Source organism: Ananas comosus, linkage group 11 (genome assembly GCF_001540865.1).
Source record: "Ananas comosus cultivar F153 linkage group 11, ASM154086v1, whole genome shotgun sequence".
Taxonomy (NCBI): domain Eukaryota; kingdom Viridiplantae; phylum Streptophyta; class Magnoliopsida; order Poales; family Bromeliaceae; genus Ananas; species Ananas comosus.
The window spans coordinates 8,532,365-8,553,108 of NC_033631.1; the positions used below are offsets into that span (position 1 = coordinate 8,532,365).

Genomic DNA, 20,744 nt, shown 5'->3' on the forward strand with positions numbered 1-20,744 from the left:
GGTGGGTGATTCCCTCTTTTTTGGCGTTATGTGGGCCATTATTATTATTATTATTATTATTATTATTAAGACTATTTTATTATTATTATTATTATTATTATTATTATTATTAGGAAAAATTTCAAAAACTCCTATCTGGTTTCGTAGTTTCTTACTTTGTCCTCCTGTGGTTTAAAATGTATCAATTTATTCTCTTGTAATTTTTTTTTCTCTTTTTCTTATCAATTTTATTATTTTTTTCTTAAATCAGTTATAAAGTTAAAATTAAAGAATACTAATGTGAATATTTGATAAATCTAGATGGATATCTAAAATTTTTTGTATATAATTTAATGAAATATTAACGAAAAAGCTATCGAAAAGATAAAAACCAAACCACAGGAGGACAAATTGAAATATTTTAAACCATAAAGAGCCAAAGTGAGAAACTACGAAACCACAAAAAGGTTTTTAAAGTTTTCCCTTATTATTATTATTATTATTATTATTATTATTAAGGCTATTTTATTATTATTATTATTATTATTATTATTATTATTATTAATAAGGCTTTTTTTTTATATTCCTTTCTTTGGTAGAGTGGGAAAGTATTGGGTACTGTGGGGGCGAAATTGAGGACATGCCAACGCAGTTCAACAGCTGTTAATAAAAGAAAAAAAAAATTTGTTGGATTGCCATTCAACTATATCAATCAGTAGTTAGGGGTCTTTCCCTTTGATGTAATTAAAAATACAATTAATTTCATACTGGTCCCTGCAACATAATAAATTATAAATATATTTTTATAAAGTTCAATTTTCATATATTGTTTCTATAAAAATTTTAATATTTTTTAAATATGTCTTTCTGATTTGTTACCGTTAAATCACTGTTTATTTTATAAATAAAATGACCTTTTTGACATCACTCTAAAAGTTCTAACGGTAAATTAAAGAGGGATAAAAATGTTGATTCATCTTATTAACTAACTCGGGTTAAGTATTTTATCTATGGTTAACTAATTTTTTCTAACGAATCATAGCGGCATGAACATATTTGAAAATATCACGACTTTTATAGTGACAATATATGAAAGTTAAACTTTATAAAGATATATTTATAATTCACTATATTTATAGAGACCTGTATGAAATTAATCCTTAATAAAAAATATAATATAATTATAGTTATATATATCTCGCTTGGATGGATACAGTATGAAGTATTGTAATAATTATAAATAATTTATTTGGTGCATTCAATTAAAATGTGCCTTTGTAAAATTTTATCGCTTTACATATATATCATAGTGAAATTATGTCCAATATAAGATAGAATTATTTAAAAAGCAATTCAAGAGTTAGCGGTTAGATTCAAACACATCGAACCGAATGTCGAATTTGAATTTGCATATATAGATGCAACAAAATAGCCTTTTAAGTCGGTCGAACTACTGATGTCAGTATAATATCATAAATAATTCTGGGCATTTCGGGATAAAACCTTGGGCAAAGCCTCTCTATGCTGCCTTGCTTTCTCTAGAATCAACGATAATCAGGTGACAGAATCTTTCCATTGAATACCTGATCAGAGCGTGCTTGGTCAAAGAACCTTTCTTTCTTTACTCTTAATTATTAATTTTTACATATAGAACCGATCCTCCCTAGAGCAAGTGACAAAAGGCTTGGTGATTGGTACCTGAGACCTAAGTTCGAATTCTAGTTGATTCACATTTCTAGCTAAGTTTATTTCTAAATGAAATAAACGAAACATGTAGCATACTACCTATCTCAAAAAAAAAAAAAAAAAAAAAAAAACAATGTATAGAACAAGAAAGATAAAAGAGATAATCAAATCATCTAATCAATGATCAAAGAGCAATTAGCAAGTGATAGTCCGAACCGTTAGTCCATTTAAAGGAGGGCTGGTTCATCAATTTGCCCGCTGAACCACTAATTCAAATGGGTCAATACGAATTTTAAAACCTTTCCGGTTTAAATAGGATGGCGAAATCAGCCTCTATTGGTATTCATTAGTAATTTAGATTGTTGGATACATTTCACTCTCTTTCGGAAAATTTTTGATTGTTCATTTTATGAAACCAAAAAGACTAAATTATATAAAAACTTTCTATCAATACTCATTTTTTTATTTTCTTTTCTGTCATTCAAAAATCTATACTTTACTTTCTTAAAAAATAAAAAATATTTATAAAAATACGGTGTGATAAAATGACCAAATTATCCTCATCTTCTTCTTCTCCTTCCCAATCCTCGACTCTAGCTCCGAGTCCGTTTCCTCCATCTGCTCCCCTGCTCCTCTAGCACCATCGCAGTCCCTCTATTTCGGCAACTGTAGGGAGGAGATCGTGGTGGGCAGAGAGATGGGCGAGGGCGAGGGCGAGACGGCGAAGAAGGGTGAGGCGGCAAAGGAGGACAAGGGTGAGTGCGCAAGGCAGCAGAGTAGGGCGAGGCGACACGGCTGAGGATGTTGGTGGGGAACGAGGATGAAGATGAGAATTTTAGAGATATTTTAGGTATAAAAAATAGGATATAAACGAAATCCTAACAGAACATTGACGGCGGAAACCGAAATTAATATTTTTTATTTTTTAAGGAGGCAAAGTAGGTTTTACGGTGACAAAAAAAGTAAAAAAGCGGATATTGATTGAAATTTTTTTTGTAATTTAGCCAAGCGAAATGTAGATATAAATATAAGTATTTGAAATAAAATATGGCATTTTTTGACTCCTTAAGAAATATGTCTGTAAACTTTTAAAATTTGTAGGAATATGTGTAACATCTTTTTAGAGTTTTTTTATAGGGATAAGTATGCAAAGTTCTAACTTTAGAATAACACATTTTTAATTTTTTCTAAAATAAAATAAAATAGAAGATGAAAAATATGGGGAGATCCTTCAACTATGCATTGCAGTTTCGTTACACACACACTATGCACATGGATTCGTAATGTAGAGAAACACCCTCCCTCAACAGTGTCATTTTGAAATAAAAACAATTTCAAATGCGCCCTTAAAATTTTAAAAAATGTTGCCTTTCAAAATTCATAAATTCTATCATAAACATCCTTTCTATCAAATTTAAAGTACAGGAAATTTTATTTGAGTTAAAAATATAAAATAACTAATTTAAATTTTCGCCTTTTTTTTGGCTTTTTTTTAACTAATTATATATAGTTAATATTTTAGCTAGCATGAAAAATTACTGAAATTATTTTATGTCCACTCGCTAATTAAATTTTCATGACCACACTTCCAAACCCTACGTCCTAAAACACCTAAAACCATAAAAACATAAAATTCTAAAACCCTAAAACCAAAAATCTAAAATTCCAAAACCCTAAAATTTATAAACACTAAAACCCTAGAGCCTTCATACCCTAAAACCTTAAATCCTAAACGAAGTTAATTTATAAGAGTAATTTCGACAGTTTTCTAAAATTTAAAGGGCATTTTTAATATTGACAATTTTTTTAGGTTATCTATGTAATTAGCGGTTGACTAAAGGACACTCAGCAAATTAACCCATTAAAATTTATTGAAAGCTATTTATTTTATTTAAGTCATTTAAGTTATTTTTTTAGAAAAAAAATTAGCCACTTCTTAAGTAGTCGGTGAAAAATATCAACGAGTCGGATTCATTGCAGATTTTCAAAAACTCAAAGCTAAACCCTGCTATCAAAATCGAAATCCAAACTCAAACCCAAGAGCGTCAAATTTTGAAAATCTATAATCAAAATCGAAACCTACCTAGAAAGCATGCGATCATTTTTTTTTTTTACCAAATTTCAAAATATATCATATTGAAATATAAATTTTCAAACTAAAAAACAACTATAGAAAATAAAACCGGTTCCGATTAGTATTCGGGTTGAGGTATACGTAAAAACTACATCGAAAGCCAAATTCATCGGTTCATTTTCTATACTTATAATCGAGACCGTATGTATTGAGAATCAATTAAATCCGTCCTGTTCGAGTTCGGATTCGGATAAGTTTTGGTTATCCGAACACATTTGACATCCTACTTACTATTGGTCGACCATCAACTAAATGTTACTCAAAATATGTATAATTCAAAAGAGTCACAATTGAATTTAACAAAACTCCCGATTTAGTTAAAAATAGCTTAAATAGCAGAGAAAAGAGTTGAGAAAATACATACCAACCAAAAGAAAAAATAATCCCCATACTTTGATCATTTGAAACTATTCAACTTAATTTAAAACCTTTTATTTTACGTTCTAATCTTTTAACTAGTTCATTTGAATCATTTAATGACATAGAGAAATTATTACATGCCTCTAGTTATGAATTCACAATGTTCCTCGATGCATGGATAAGGCTGAATCTGACTCAATATCAAGCTTGAACCAGAAAAGAAATGATCTTGCGGATTCAGTTTTGAGAAAAGGCCTCAACGTTATCGCACCGGAGTCGAAAGGCACGAGGCTTCGGCTTTCATGCTTTGGCCAATGGTCTCGACCAAAATTAAAGGAACAAGGCCGCCGTAAAACGGCAATCCTTGAAAGGATAAATACGCACGAATGGAGATGCGCAGAGCGGAGTTACATTCACAGGTGAGGACGAGGTGGTCCGACGATGGTCTGAATGGCAATCACAGGCGAGTATCGTTAGGCAAGGTGGCTGAAACGAGACAGCGATTAATCTACAACTACTCCTAAGTTACAAAATTGAAGAATTTTCCAAGATATTAGAAAACAAAGAGATTTGTACATTAACTAACCAACTATCTGAAATTATATAATATTGTTATTTCATGTAAATTAAAAGCAAGGATTGATAGGTTTAAGGGCAAAAGCAAGGCAAGAGTGATTTAATAAGTTAGTTGGCTTTTATCTTGTTTATCATTGAGGTGACAAAGAGGCCTTTATTAAAGTGATATGATCATTTCCATTGATACTACATACTAATTATGTATACTCTTCTTTTCCTGATATTATTGCTTGCACCTGGTTTATTTGTACGTCTCATGCACCATCAACTTCGTGAAGCCAAAATATGTGATCTACGAAATTTAAACGATCTATGTTTAAAGGATCTTTGTACTAATGAAGATCCCAACCAATTTCAATAACCTATGGCTATGGTAGAGAAGTAATATATAAAAAATAAAGAGTCGAGCTATTGTGATTTTAAAAACACCAAGTATTTAATATTTATAAATTTTTTTCTGTTAGATCTATCCATTTGACCAATTTTATTTCTTAAATTATGTTATTATCATAATCTTTTTATGGGTGCAATGCATAAAATATACAAATTAATAGTCGTACTCTAGGTTAGAAATTTTAATGGGTACGAATACCCGATCAAAAGTTTATCCGAATCTGAACTCGAACTCAAATCCACTGGACTTATCTAATGCTAAATGGATATAATTTCGGATATGAGTATAAAAAATAAAAAATCCGACGAATTTAGATTCGAGTATGAATTTTGTCTGTACCAGACGAAACCCGAATTTGAACCTGAAGACAACCCCAATATATTTTAAATTAATATAAGATATATGAATATTTAATATTATATTTAAGTTTATATTTTATATTTAAAAATATCGTAAAGAGAAATAAATATCTCATATTTGGGTTCTGGTTTTGGAATTTTGATTTCTGATCGGATTCGGTTTTGAATATGAATCATAAGAATTCATCAGATTTGAATTTCAGACTTTGAATTTGGATGGTCTTGTTTTGACACGAATATTTGAAAAGACGCTCCGAATCTGACCCATTACCATCTTGCGCTGGGTGTAGGCAATAATTTCTCCTCATTTTGGCTGGTTATGGTTCCAATGAATAATCATCTTAGCACTATGTAAATTAATTAGTAGTGGGGGCCATTGTTCATAATGCCTCATCAATTTAGATTGATTTTTTACAGCTAACTAAAACATAGATATGTGTTATCATATTTATTATAGACTTAATAGAGAGGTGAATTAATATGTATATATATAGGGAGTCCCGCTAGGGCGCACAAGGACTGCTGTACTTCTAATAGCACAGTAGTCCTAGCATCCCTTTCTCCCTATTGAATTAGGCTATAATCTTTCTAATAACACCAAATCATTAGTACTATAAGATTTTCGGTCCTTAAATGAAAAAATGTGCGGTTAAAATGATAATGATCCTTTTAGGGTTGTGTAGGTGATTTGTTGAATAGTATGATTTAACGGATATAAATGATCAAAAAATAAATAAATTTAATGGTGAAAAATTTGATAGTACAAAATGCTTTATGCTATTAGAAACACCTCAGCCGGACTCTCTATGTATAGGGCTTGTGCTATTAAGAATACACTAGTACTTGTACTCCTAAGTTTCTAACCATCTATAATTTTGATCGGTGGTTAGAGTGAGTGAAAGACAAAAAATTAGAAAAAAATTTAAAAAGAAGAGAAATTGAGACATTTAATTTTTCTCTAATTTTTTTTTAAATTTTAATCATCTATCAAAATTGATGAATAATTTAAAATTTAGAAACACATAGCTTGCTATGTCGTTAATTATACAGTGCTTTTGCTCTATATATGTATATAGAGTTGAGCTAGAATACTATCGGTAGTAAATGAGCCGTTTTACTACCAATTTGTTTCGCTGATAGAACTTCCAAATTGACGATCGGCTCCGTTAAATATGATCTAAACCATTTAAACTACCTAGAAATCAAATTTCACGCACTTTCAATATTGTTCTTTTATCCATCAAGTGAACAGAAAAATGAATGGCTGAAAATGAATACTCTTTAAAAAATAATGATAGGAGTCTTGTAATCAAGATCAAGAGTATGGATCTTATTTTAAATAGTTTAAAGAATTTTCTAATAAAAATTCAATTGATTTGAATATCTTTACGCCGTTAAACGAGAAAACGCCTCTTATCGATCATTAAAATTACAAATTTTGAAATCCTTTGATCATTAGGCAAATGATGTCGAAAAGATTCACTACAACAGAATTGGGTTATAGGGAGACATGTTTGGGACACTTTTATGTAAGTGTCTCATTTATACCAAAGCTTAAAAAAAATCTACTAATGCCTAAATATAAAATTCAATCCAATCAAAAATAAAAGATTACTCTACTTAACTACCCCACCCAGCCCATTCTGCCCGATTACAAATAGAAAAGAAAAAAAAAAAGAAAAATCGATTACCATCTCCCCTTCTCCCTCACTCAATCCACTTAAATTCTAGACGAAGAGCCCTTCACTCTCCTCTTCCTCTACCACCACAGCCAACGAGGTAGAATTCCGGTGGTTGCTAAATACTTAAATAAGTGTTGGTAAATTAGCAGCACTCTTTTTAGGTTATAGCGACACTCTTTAACTGTCACTATATATCTAGTGACCCCACATATAGCAACATTTTTTAAAAGTGTCGGTAATTTAGTCAGCATTATTTTTTTTGACCTGTACCGATATTTGAAAGTGTCGCTATAGACTGTTTTTGTTGTAGTGATTTGAAATTTGATTTCTAAACATTTCAAGTGGTATAGATCATGTTCAACAGAGCCAATCGTCAATTTGAAAATTCTATCATTGAAAATAAATCAATAGTAAAACGGCTCGTTTACTAGCGATAGTATTCCAGCTCAACTATATATATATATTTTATATATATGACTTTTTGAATGCACGCTTTCCTAGATGATAGGCCTTAGAGAGTCTGGGAAATAGGAGCCGCGCAAAACAAAGTGGGAAACGCGCAAGAAAATTCATGTACGGTGAGAACAAATGAGTCCAAGACGCGCGCGCGCGCAAAAAAAAAAAAAAAAAAAAAAAAAAAAAAAAAAAAAAAAAAAAAAAAAAAAAAAAAAAAAAAAAAACCCTGCACCCTCCCAAAGTTTCATGTGAACACGCTTTGCCGGTATTATTTTGTACAAAACAAAATCTTACTGAAGCAATAGACCAATTAAGTCAAATTTCTACAAGGTCTAAACATCATGTTTTATGTTTAACCTAATGTCTCAAAAGGCGTGTCGTCTGTAAAATTAGTGTGATATAAAATAATTTAAAAATATTAGAGGGAGAAATATTATCTAATACAGTGATTCTTATTACTAGAGGTTTTTGGATGGCAGGATTCGAATTCCGAAAATATATATATGTGTGGCGTCTTCAAAATTTAGAATAGTTTTATGCATAAAATATAATAAAATTAAGTTTTTTCTAACTTAGTTATAATATTTTGGACGGTGACTATATTCAAAAAATTTAGAGGATTAAACATGCTAAGAATAGAATAATTTTAGGATGAATAATTTTCTAAGAAGTAAGGCGCTACAATTAATATTAGAATCGATTATAAACCGGAAATATGAAATGAGTTTCAACAGAGTTAAGATCATTCAGCGGGTATGCGGCTTCCCACAAGATCGACTAAGGCTAGTGATTTAAGTCACATATCTCTTGGTACTTATGAGTATGCTTGAACTTGATAAGGCCGGGATTTGAAGGAGAGAAGAATGTGACACTCCCAAAATTTAGAATAATTTTATCTATATGATATAATAGGGCTAAATTTCTTAACTCAGTTATAACATTTTGAACGATAGATAAGTTTATTCTCAGATGGATGACCCTCTCGAAAGTGAGGTATCACCGTATGTTTAGAGAATTTGATACTCCAGCTTTTTTTTGGGTACTAGCAGTTGAGTTTGAGATAGCTTTCATGCTTCTCGCAAAATTTTGCTTGCACCGTTAGTACTTTTTCTTGCTTTGGTTGCCGTTTGATTTGGGGTTTATAATTCTATGGCGTCTCATTTCGCAAGCTTAAACTGGAGCTCTAAAACTGAAAAGCATCAAAGTTTCATTTAGCGCTCATATATAAAACAAGAATTGCTTGATCTGTCATTTTTTAGGGGCACAAGCATAATTATTTTAAGCTCCTTATATAATTTTACTTTGCATTATTAGCAAGATAAAAGTTATTTGTTTTTTTTCCCTTTATTAATGTAATAATACCAACGAACTTGCCGGTGCACGTGCATAGCACGTGAGCCCGTATACTTGCTGTTGTGTCCTCTTCATTATTTCACGTATTTCTTTGTCACTTCCTTTTTTTATCTCATAATATCTAAAGTTTATAATTTGTGTAAGAACATGAAACAGGGATATGGCCTAAACTGCTTTATTCTTGCACAATGTTTTATGAGCGAATTGTTACTAGTGATAGTGATAGTAGTTTGGCTACGCAAGCAGGTTTTGTGCAATGTTTTAAATATTGAATCAAATAGCAGTATGAAAATATTACTGAATTAAAAGTCACTAATTTAATTAGTGGATCAATCGCTGATACAATCAGCAACGTTACTTCGCAAACGATTGGTTAAGCGGCCAAACGGGCTCCAAATTTGATGATTCTATTGGATCTGGGTTCGGATCCAGCGGGATGCTAGTCCGAGTTCAAGCACGAACAACCCTGACTAGTCACAACTGTGTACGGTCGGTAACAAGTCCAGTCTCGGGAGTCACTAGGGATGCCAACGGGTCGGATTCGGGACCGATTTTTAAAAATCAAAATCTGAACCAAAACCTAAATCCGACAAATTTTAAAAATTCATACCTAAATCGGAATCCGACCAAACATTCGAAACTTGAACCTGCCACAATTATTTATTTTTACAACATTTCAAAACATATTAATATAAAATTTTAATTTTTAAAATACAAATTCAAATATAACAATAAATATTTATATACATATACATATATAATAATGTAAAATCAATTCAGGTTCAGGTCGGGTTCTGATTCGAGTCAGGTATAGTAATATTTATATTCAAATTTAAATTCGTCGTATTCTTATTTTTGATATTCATATATGAAAATATCTGTTTAGCACTGAGTATATCTGCTCAATTCGGATTCGGGTTCGGGTTCGGGTTCGGATTCGTACGAAACTTTCGGTATCGGCAACCATTGACATCCCTAGCAGTCACCGCTACGATATAGCTATAAAACCTACCGCGAAGGGAGATAGAGAGAGAGAGAGAGAGTGAGTGGAGGCCGACGGCGGCGAAATGGAAGCCGAAGCGCGGCCTCCGTCTCCTCCTCCAATGCCGCCGCCGCCACCTCCTCCCGCCGACTCTTCCACCGTCCACGGGTTCCAAGAAGTAGCTTCCGCCGTCTCTTCGTCGTCGTCGTTGTCGTCGTCGGCGGCGGCGGCGGCGGCGGCGGAGATTGCTCCTCCTCCCTCTCCTCCTCCTCCTCCTCCTCCTCCTCCTCCTCTTGATCGTAGAGATCAAGAAGAGGCTAGTCTACGAGCCGAGCTCTTCTCCGGCGCTGCCGAGGAGGACCGAGAAGCCGCCCCGTACATCAGCTGCGGCGGTGGCGAAGATGGTCTCTCCGATGAGCTCCGTGATCAGATCGTGCGGCAGGTGATGGTTCCCCCTCCTTATATCACTTGCTAGTTTACTTTGTGGGTATCAGGCTATTGATTTGCATTACTGGTTCCTAAGGTGGTGTTTAGTTTCGCCGAACAATTGCGTAAAACTTTTTGTTTTCCAAAACACTATTTCCATAGTTTTTGTTGTTTTTTGTTTTCTGGATAAAATTTTGCGAAAACGAAATGTAGACTGAAAAAAAAAACAATTTTTTTGGATACTTGTTGAGCCAGAACGGAATTATTATTATTATTATTATTATTATTATTTATTATTTTTATTTTTTTTTGGGTGAACTAAACACCCCCGAAGTAGATGGGGAAAAACTAATTGTGTTGATGAACTTTTATCAAACAACTTCTACAAATATGCCAAATTGGCCCATTGTGTCATCTGACATTGATTTTACTGATGAAAAAGATGATCTGAATGTTGGGTAAGCAAATTTTGAACCCATTTGTTTATGCATTAAAGGCGGGAATCAGAGCTTGACATTTTGCAGAATGCATGGGTAAAATTTTCTAAACAAATCTCATTCAAACAGCAAATTTCCTTTTCAGCTGGAAATGAATTTTCTGAGACTATGGTACTTGTCAAAAAAATGTTGACTTAGTGTCTATGCATCATCTTTTTAATCTTAACATCAGATGATGGAATGGGCCAATTCGCTACCAATTTGTCAAAAAATGTTCATTTTCAGTGAATACGGTCAAAGTGAAACTTTGGCTATTGTTCTGGAGATCCAAGTGCAATTAACTCTAGTTTTTAAATAAATGTTTTCCGATTGAATATGGTCGCATACGAACTTCTCTAATTTTTTGTTGTTATTCAGGTGCTGCGGTAATCGCACCTCTCTTATAAAACTCCTTCTCTGTAGGATTGGTTGGATTTGGAGCATTATGTTGTTGTTTTCTTATGAAATCTGAACTAAAATTATAAGCCCATTATTTTCAGGTTGAGTACTACTTCAGTGATGAAAATCTTCCTACAGATAAGTTTCTGTTGAAATTTGTGAAGAAAGACAAGGATGGATTTGGTAAGTGATGTATACCTTCAGTACAGCAAATTCTTAATTTTATTCAGGTTTTGCAAGATTTGATCAACGAGATAGGTATCTTCATGGAATGAAGCTTTGTTTCAGAAGCACATTTTTACATCTAGGGCGCCCAAACTTTGTGATTTTAACGATGAAAGAGCCAGGGCTCTAGATTTTGGTCGTCTTACGTGATATGGCTTTCTCTGCCAGGGTAGCTTGGTTATTAGTGCAATTGATTTTGGCACATATTGTGTGTTATGGAACTGTTCAGTTCTATTGTTTCAGTTGAAAAGTAGTCAGCGTGATAACTTAGATTTCAATTCAACTTTCAAGGAAGTTTCAATAAAATTATTCTATGAATGCATCTGAGAAACAGTTTGATCTGTTTTCGACCAATAAATAATAAAGTCAAAAGTAAACTGATTTATTTAGATCTGACGGTTATCATAGGAGAAGCATGTTCTGGGACTATTAAGTTTATTAAATTTGGGTGAAGTCATGTTGATTTCATGGTCTACTTTGACAAAATTAATCAGTATTTCTATAAATACTAAATAAATTGAAGACTGTGTGGAATTACTGTACTTTTATCATGTCTGAACAACCAAATCTCGATTCTCCTGCTCCTCTCGAATTTGTGGATAACCTGTTACAAATATAACATGACCCAAAGCTGGGACAGTTCAGCTTTAGCTGGGACCAGTTCATCTTGAGCTGGACTTATTGTAACTTTGAGCAAGCTCGCACTTGGCTTATTAGGCTGTAATTCAGCTTGCTCAGACATCAGGGTCATTAGTCTTGAATATGGCGAATTCGGGCTTATCAACTTGGGCTCAAGTTTGAGCTTGGGTCATCTGAGTGCTAGCTAAATCATTAAGTTCTGGCTGCCAGGTAGTCTTGGCAAGATGATTTATCTTTTAAATTCCCATTTGCACACTGCGTTTCCTAACTTGTTGGTCTCATTTGCATTAGAATCTTCTGCACCCACTCATATTCCACATCACTCTCACTGTTGTAATAATGTACTAGTGATACAAATCTTTTTGTGTGCATGAGTCAAAGAACAGAGATGAAAATGATGAAGTAAAACAGGTACTTATGACAGGCCCTCGACTTAGAGTCTCCTGGTGCAGCTTTTCCAAAGCTGTGCTGAGCATCTAGTTTAGGGATGTGTGACTACCCACTTCTTGCTATCTGATTTACTCTGTTTTGACGAATAATCTGGAATATTCAAAATTATTTGTGTAAGCTTTTCGGAGTGACACCCCAATAGTCTCACATCGGATGGAAATGGAGTTGTGATTGGGTATATAAGAGACCATAGACTAGTAATAATTATTACTGCTCTTAAGTATTTTGGGCTGGTGGTTTGGGTCCAGCTAGTTATTATTGCTAGCAGATCGGGTCGTTACATATGAGCTAAAGATTCTATTTGGAGACGATGCCTCTAAGAAATTAATGACCTTTGGTCGACTCTACTATTCCTTTCGCTATCCTCCCTGTCATTTTCTTTTTCCTTCGACTATGTTCTTTACTCTCTGCAGGTTTTTATGATTTACGTTCTTGAGAATCTTTGCTTGAATTTACTTTTAAACCCTGGCAGAGTTATTCGTGTTCTCTTGGTTCTTTTTGTTCGCAGACAAAGATGAGTTTTCACTTGATCAATAGATTTCTTCTGCTTTTGTACCTTACTCCGATTAAGTTTTACCACCTTATTCTTATTATTTTTCATTTTAGCTATCTTTTTTTTTATTTCTTTCTTTTCTTGTCAAGGGACAATGATGATGATGCAAAACTGATGATCCTAGAGTCGATGAATGTTGCCTAGCATTTTGCTACAGGTAGCTCATCATCTTGACATTTTCTAGGAGATGATATCTTCCTGTTCCTTACTCATCTGAACTGCCCCTTTAGGAGTTAATTATATAAACACCTCAGTAGAGTTGAGTGGTTTGTTCTTTCTATCAAAGTGAATTTTAATAGATTTTATGGTCTGTGGTTGGCATGCTTTGCAAAACTACCAAGACTAGGCTAGATTGAGTTTGGTCTACTTGGTTGGTGTTTTCAGTGGATGTACCTAAATGGTTAAGTTCTTTATAGGTTATGTTTTAAGTTTATGTGAGATATGCCTAATTCTTGAAGAGGGTCCGTATTGTATTCAGAGTGTATTTCTTTTTTTTTTTTTTTACTCTAAAGTACAGAAGTTTTAATAATTATGTGCTTCTTTGAATCGGTGAATCTATATATACAGCTGAAGCTTATCTTGACCGGACTTGCTTTTCAGCTAATCCAAGTTATTTTTCTTGGGAGGCAAGAAACTAAGTCTGATGTAAGCAGTCTTTAGAAAAGAAGGAAAACTAGGCAAACTGTAACTGAGTGTAGCTGTAACTGAGTGCAGCTTAAAAAAAAAAAAGACAGATTGAGTTATTCTAGATCAAAAGGTAGCCCTCTTCAGTTTAAATATTTATGATTATATGGTATTAGACTTCTTCAAATTCTAGAAAAGGGACCATTCTATTCTTTAGTTCTTACTGTCCACATAATTACTAAGGGAAAGAGTAAATTTTCAGGTTTTTTTCCTTTATGATAACGACATACTCAGTTATGCTAATCCATATCTATTTGTTATTACTTTCCTGGAGCATTCTTCACTTTGTCTTGTGCTCTATCTGGACCAAATTGTTGAGAAAAGGCATAGAAGGATAAGCATTATTCTAGTTGCAACGTTCTGGCAATAGTATATTATACTTTTTTGTTACTTGAAATTCTATTTCCTGTCTTCAGAGAATGCTAGATAAATAGGAGCAAATTAATACAGAATAGTGTATGAGTTGACTGGTTTGCCGAATTTACTATTCAGTCATATATGACATCCTTAAGCATTCCTTTGTTAGATTCGGGAAAAAGTGGTTTATAATTTTTCTAATATACCAAATTGTGTGTTTCCTTGGAGTTAGAATTTTATTGTCATTTTTTTCTCATGACAAAATGCATATAGATTTCTACAGATCAGTTATCTTATTAGGTCTTTCATTCATTGTCTTTCTCCTACAAAGTAAAAGAATAAATTTCCCTTGTTTATCTAATATTAGATTTCTGGTATACTGAAGTTTATTAATTCTTAATAACATTTTGGTTATTGCAGTTCCAATTGCACTTATTGCATCTTTTAGAAGAATGAAGAAGCTTGTTCAGGACCTCTCGTTGATTGAAGCAGCACTTAGGACGTCTTCTCAACTGGTAAGTTTTTATACTAGACAACTAGCAGTTCGGCTATTACGCTCTCTAATGGTTTTTCCTTCCATCCAATAGTTAAAATCCTTATGAAACCATGTATTATGTATGACACATTCAACTAAGACACCACTTTTTGGGCCAGCTTGGCCCTGGTGTATCTTCTATTGAAGTGCTGTTTGAGTAGAGCTTTCTTTTTCTTTCCTGTTGCAGAAAAGAGAATTTATTGCTTATAAGTGGGGAAGATCTCCATTACAAAAAATTGGACATCGATAAAGCAAAAACCCAGTAAATCTCCAAAGAAAAGATAAAGATTGATCAATGCGGACTGATCTATCCTTCGCAAAATGAGATCTGCTATACTAACTCTATTTTCTAACCAAGTAGCCTTTTGATTACACCTCTATGATAACGACAATGATGACTTTCTCAAAACACGAACAGGACTGCATATCCAATAAGAAGTGTTTGATTCCTTTTTTTCTCATTATGCATATGGCCAGTTCTGGGTCACTCTCAATTGCCAGACTTCTTATTTTCAGCTCAGCTCCTTTTTCAAAGCTTCCTAGACAGCTATAGTTTCAGAATAAGCCTTCCGCTTGAACATATAAACCCTATTCATGGATAGATTAGCATTAGAGACTTGAAAAGCCCAATCTGACCCACCACCTGTCATCTGCAAATTAAAAGAAATATTCACTTTCTAGTCAGCTGAAGGAGGGTTCAAATAAATCCACAAGAGATATTCTTGGACAGGCCAGGCTGGACAGATTATGTAAATAGGTCATACTCATCATTGAGATGGTATTTCACTAGACAACTTAACTGGGAATATCAGTATTTATAATTTTTTTTTTTCATCACATTTTTTTTAAAAACATAGTTGCTGCATCACACTGCTGTACAAAATACACCTGTTTGAAGTGGCAGAAGCAAAACCTTCAAATTGGAGCTTTTGCTTTGCGGGTTCAAGATATTATTATATGCTTAATGCCACAACAAAAGTGCTAGACTCTTCGTTAGCCAAACATTCTAGAAGCTTTATCTTCTTGGAGTTGAGAAGCTCTTCTAGAATCCAGGTCAAACAGACAAGATTTTGTTAAGTAGATTAATCGATATTCATGGCTAATTTCTTACATTTCTTAACATTATTTGTAGGTTGTTAGTTTGGGTGGCAAAAAGGTGAGGAGGTTACATCCCTTACCAATTAATGAAACAAAAGATGCAAAGGTATATACTCTTTCTTAAAATGCATTCCAATTTGTTGTGGGCTTGCAGCTACTAACTACTATCTGTTCTTTATGTTGACCTTTGTAATGTCAGTTACGGACAGTTATAGTGGAGAATCTATCAGAGGACTACTCAATTGATAGTATTAAACAAATATTTGGTAATGTCGGCAGGTATGTTACTCTACTTATAATGTACCGGTTGCTGTAAAATTTAATACTACTCTCATAAACTCACTCTAATATTTTGTTGCTCAGTATTGTCAATGTAACCATTCATGACCCACATTCAGTGGACGGTTCAGCAACAGCTAAAAGGCCTGAAATTGTAATTAGTAGTAAGGTATGTTTTCAATTACTTGTATTGTACTAGCTAATTTTGAAACTTAGGTATTTTCATGCCTATTTTAGAGCTTTTCACTTGCCTTCACCATGCCTATAGCTTCTGCAAAATTATCCAAATTATGATGATTTTTTTCCTTATATTAATTTTGCTGTCTTATGAGCAGTGTGTGTAATCAGGTTCCTTTCTAATGTGAGGATCTCTTTATCACGTAGGCACTACCTAGGTGTTTCGGTGGATCTCAAAATGACTTGGATGGCCATTTTTATCATGTGCAAGAGTGCTTAAAGGGTAAATTACAGTTTTGATCCTCAAACTACAGGGGCACGTGACACCTTAGTCCTCATACTTTAATTCATTGTAATTTTTGGCTCGAATTTTTGAACTGTTGCAATCAAGTCCCACAACTGAATTTGTTGGACTAAATGTTGATGCGTTACTAAGGCAGAAGTGATGCAACATCTTAATTATTGTTGCCTCATCATTGCTACACTTCTACATTAGTAATTCATCAATATTTAGTCAAAAAAAGAGAGTTATGGGACTTAATTGCAACAATTCAGAAAGTTCGAGCCAGAAGTTGTAACGATTAATGTATGAGGATTAAAGTGTCATGCGCCTCATAGTTTGAGGACCAAAAGTGTAATTTACCCGTACTAAAATAAAACAACAGCAACATTAACACTGGGCTATTTTACATTAAAATAAAAAAGTTAAAACTCTAATTTACTATACCTTGTTTCAGAATTGCTGTATGCCTTTATCACCTTTATTTCTTCAATATTCAATGGTTTTATCCTTTGGATAAGTCAACTGTTGTCCAGGCATCTATGTTTATCTATAATTCTATATTGAACAGGTTATTACTTTCCCATAGAATTAATTAGTTGCCTTCCCTGATAGTGCAGGTACATGTCCTTGTCGAGTACGAATCAGTGGAGGCAGCTGAGAAAGCTGTAAGAGATCCAGCTCAATTCTTCCCTTTCAATCAATCTTTAGCATCACGAGATAATTTTTCCTCATCTGTCATATTTCAACTATCTTAGGTAGCCACCCTAAATGATGAGAAGAATTGGAGGAGTGGTTTGAGAGTTGAGCTTTTGTCCAAGCGAATGGTAATTTCCCTTTTATAACCTCTTCCTTGGAGTTATTTTGTCTTGTCTCCAACTAAACAAAATATTTATTAGGGGAAACATGGGCTATACCAAAAGGTAGATAAGGGTACTATTTCCAAGAAGAACAATGACACTCAGCGTGGAGAGATTGCATCAGAGGGTGAGAAATTAAAACCTATGGGCCGGCAAGATGAGACGGTATTGCTTTCTTCATTGTAATTATTTGTTGCATCCAGTAACTCTATTCCGGAACGTTGGAATGAAAATTTCAAGTTCTTAGGCATGACTACTCAAGCTTGTTGTTGCTGTAACCAGAGAGAAAACATGGTTTGACGTTTTGGCTGTAACATTAAAATTGAAACTGCCTATCTGAAACTTATGTTCGAAATATATCCAAACATGGTTTAAATGTATCTAATCTTTTCGGTAAGAGCGGGCTAGTAAAAAGGCTTTGTTTTAAAATGTCAAGCAATAAACTAGCTTATAGGGCCTAATTTTATTAATTTGTGAATAGCTGTTCTCTTTGATTGATAGATGGTGACAGGAAAATTTTGAAATAAGTTTCTCTTGGTTGAGAGCTTGAAATATTATTACAATGCATATTATTTTCAACTGAGTTCTTTTTGTGTATAAGACTTTGTTAATAGAGGATCTGTTTACTTAATAGAGGATCTGTTTACTTGAGTTTTGTTGAAATCTTGAAATAGTCTTAAAAATAATTTTCCTTGGTGAATGACAAAAACCTAGTGGTTTCTTATGTAACTTCTTATTGCAAACTTTGCGCCTTTATGCCAAATTTGATTTTGGTATCCAATATGATTTGACTAAGAAAAAGCTATTCCTTGGATCATTATTATTATGCATGCAGATGTACTCGCTTTTATGGTTTCTTAATTTGGTCTTGTGGTTTCTAAGTAGTAGTCGGAAATTGCATGTTGTCACCTTCAAATAGCAGAAAAAAATCGGCTCCAATATTTTCTGTTGAAAAGCTATGTTCTAACTTCTACCTTGATTTTTTTGTGTAGGATGAGGATCAATTAGCCGTTTTTAAGGGAGGGCGGAAGAATCGTCATAAAGGCCGAGGAAGGAGTAACGTTCAGCAAAATTCTGATGGACAGGGTACTTAATTTAAACCTTGTATATAATGAATTTTTTCGAGTGTCTTGTATTGGTGGCCCTGTCATATTACTGGCTTTCAATTAAATGCATAACTGGTTAGACTAAGTTTCATAGGTTTTAGAAAAAGTAAATGTCTTCTAATTTCTTGTAAATGCAATTACTTTTAGCCCATTTTAGAATTCACGACGTTCAAACACCTGAATTCTAAGCATGTCATCTATTCAAGGCTAATTAAACCTGTTTGAATCAATCAAGTTTCGGCTCCTTCACTGCAACTTCGTCGACCATGTTATTTTTATTGTGCTCTTTATTCATCCTTTAGCTTGTTATTTAGTCATCCTTTAGCTTATTGTAAAAATGATAATATAATATTGTCTGAATCAAAATTCAAATTTCATACACCAGAGAGTGCAATTGCTAACTATATCCAGCTTTGAAATAAACTCCTCTTATGTATGTGTTTATCATCCTTGTTCAGCAATATCTAAGCTGCACCTTCACTCTTAATTCACTCTTAATTTTTCTGTTTTTGGTATCTCAGGTCATGAATCTATTCCAGTTGGTTCGAGTGCCCAGTTTATGAGCAAGCCCATTCCGGGACCACGAATGCCGGATGGAACTAGAGGGTTTGCGATGGGGCGCGGTAAACCTGTTAATCCCTAGCACAAACCTGGTGAGGAACGCGAATAGATGTCCACTCTGAGACTATTCATCTGAATACCAGGTACTTCTGATGCTATGCAAAGGAAAGCGTATATTTCTTTGTAAATCATCCCATATACTCTTGTACAACCATTTTGTTACTCTTTATATTTGGTTTATCTTCAAAGAGGTTCTTAAATTTGTTTCATCATGTGTTTTTATTTGTAGATGTTTATACCTTTTCTTTTTATTGTTTAAACCTTAGTAAAAACCGTCAGGCCGTTGCATTGTCTCTTTATTGTATGGTAAGTTGATTACAGCATGCGACAATGTTTACGTAAAGCTAGTAAACATGCAGGATTAGCTTAATTATGAATACTGGAATTCTCACGCATGGTTTGAGTTAGTGTGGAACATGTAACAGTGCTCGTGCTTGAGTTCCGGTTTCTAAGTCCAGTCATCGCTACTGTGCTGCGATTTGTTGAAATACACTGTCGGATCACTTTGTAATTGAAACTCTGTGACTCTCAAGTATTGTGATTGGCTTGTTTATCATGTTTTAGTAGTTCTTCCAGGTTCTTGGAGGCCAAAAGCTGTACAAGTACCTGAGAATATGTGGGTATGAATCAGCAAAAGAAGTTGCAACTACGGTGAGCAAAGAAGTTGCCATTTCTGCAAACCAACCCGAAAGTTTGAACTGGTTTTATCGAACAATCTGTTCCGGTAACCAATGAAATATGTCTCTCTGCGTATATTGTAGGTTCATGTTATTGTCGTCCGTCGATGGGGCCCACGTACTAGTAGTCGCAGACAACGTCAGAGCCGCCAGGCTGGTGATGGAAAGGAATGCTGAGTTCTCCGCCAAGGTATTGATCACTTTAGCTGCTTGTTGGTGGTTGATAATAGTTGGAAAGATATAAGGTGTTATTTCGGAACCTCAGTTCGGAACCCTCGAGCGCAGCGCAGGCGTGTTAGAGGTTTGGTTAGGGACTGGGCTGAGTTTTGCTAGACACTTTGGATCCGCATATATGTTTGTACTTGGTGTTTGTTTTCAGTAGTTCTTTTCTTATTTTATTTTACTTGTTCTCTCGCCGCGGCCGTTTAGAGGCCTAGTTGCCGCAACGTTATATGGCTAAATTTATTTTTCTATTGAATGAAGTGATAAGCATATTTTCTCTCTCTCTCTCTCTCAAAAAAAAAAAAATCTCTTAATATTTGGGCTACTCACTCTGTATGCTTAAGAATAGCTTTATCGGAATTGGCTTATTTCATTAGAACTTAGAAGGAAATTTGGATGGTTGTAATTTAGTAGAAACAAAATATGATGACTAGGGACTTAAAAAGCAGGAAAAAAGGGTTAGGGACTACTGGTACATGTAACCCTTTTTTTTTTCTTCTTTTTTTAAAGTCGTGTCGCTCTTAACGTGATGCACTTTACATTCACGGTGAAAAGGCACTCAAAGTTGATCTCATCAAACTGAGTTGTTAACTCATATCTCCGAAGCAGATAAAATGAAAATCTACATGCTTCTTTGGAGTTCATTTCGCCTGGGAGATAAAGCAGTAGCTTTAAGTATTGAATTTTTCAGTGCGATACTATTGAGGCGATGTACTAGC

General features: G+C 33.9%; 1 protein-coding gene across 4 annotated transcripts; it reads left to right on the top strand.

Moving 5' to 3' along the window:
- Positions 10,000–20,312, top strand: LOC109717668 (la-related protein 6A-like). Of its 4 annotated transcripts, none has more exons than XR_002218245.1 (13): positions 10,000–10,403; positions 11,364–11,445; positions 14,591–14,685; positions 15,838–15,909; positions 16,003–16,082; positions 16,167–16,251; positions 17,160–17,207; positions 17,298–17,366; positions 17,439–17,564; positions 18,392–18,485; positions 19,027–19,209; positions 19,694–19,777; positions 19,888–20,312. XR_002218245.1 is itself a non-coding variant. In XM_020243538.1 (11 exons), the coding sequence occupies exons 1-11, from the start codon at positions 10,047–10,049 to the stop codon at positions 19,146–19,148; spliced, it is 1,230 nt and encodes a 409-aa protein (XP_020099127.1). In that variant the 5' UTR covers positions 10,000–10,046; the 3' UTR covers positions 19,149–19,679. The 4 variants fall into 4 exon arrangements, 2 of the variants coding, with proteins under 2 accessions (XP_020099127.1, XP_020099128.1); XR_002218244.1 differs by having other exon boundaries at positions 19,703–19,777; XM_020243538.1 differs by lacking the exons at positions 19,694–19,777; positions 19,888–20,312 and having other exon boundaries at positions 19,027–19,679.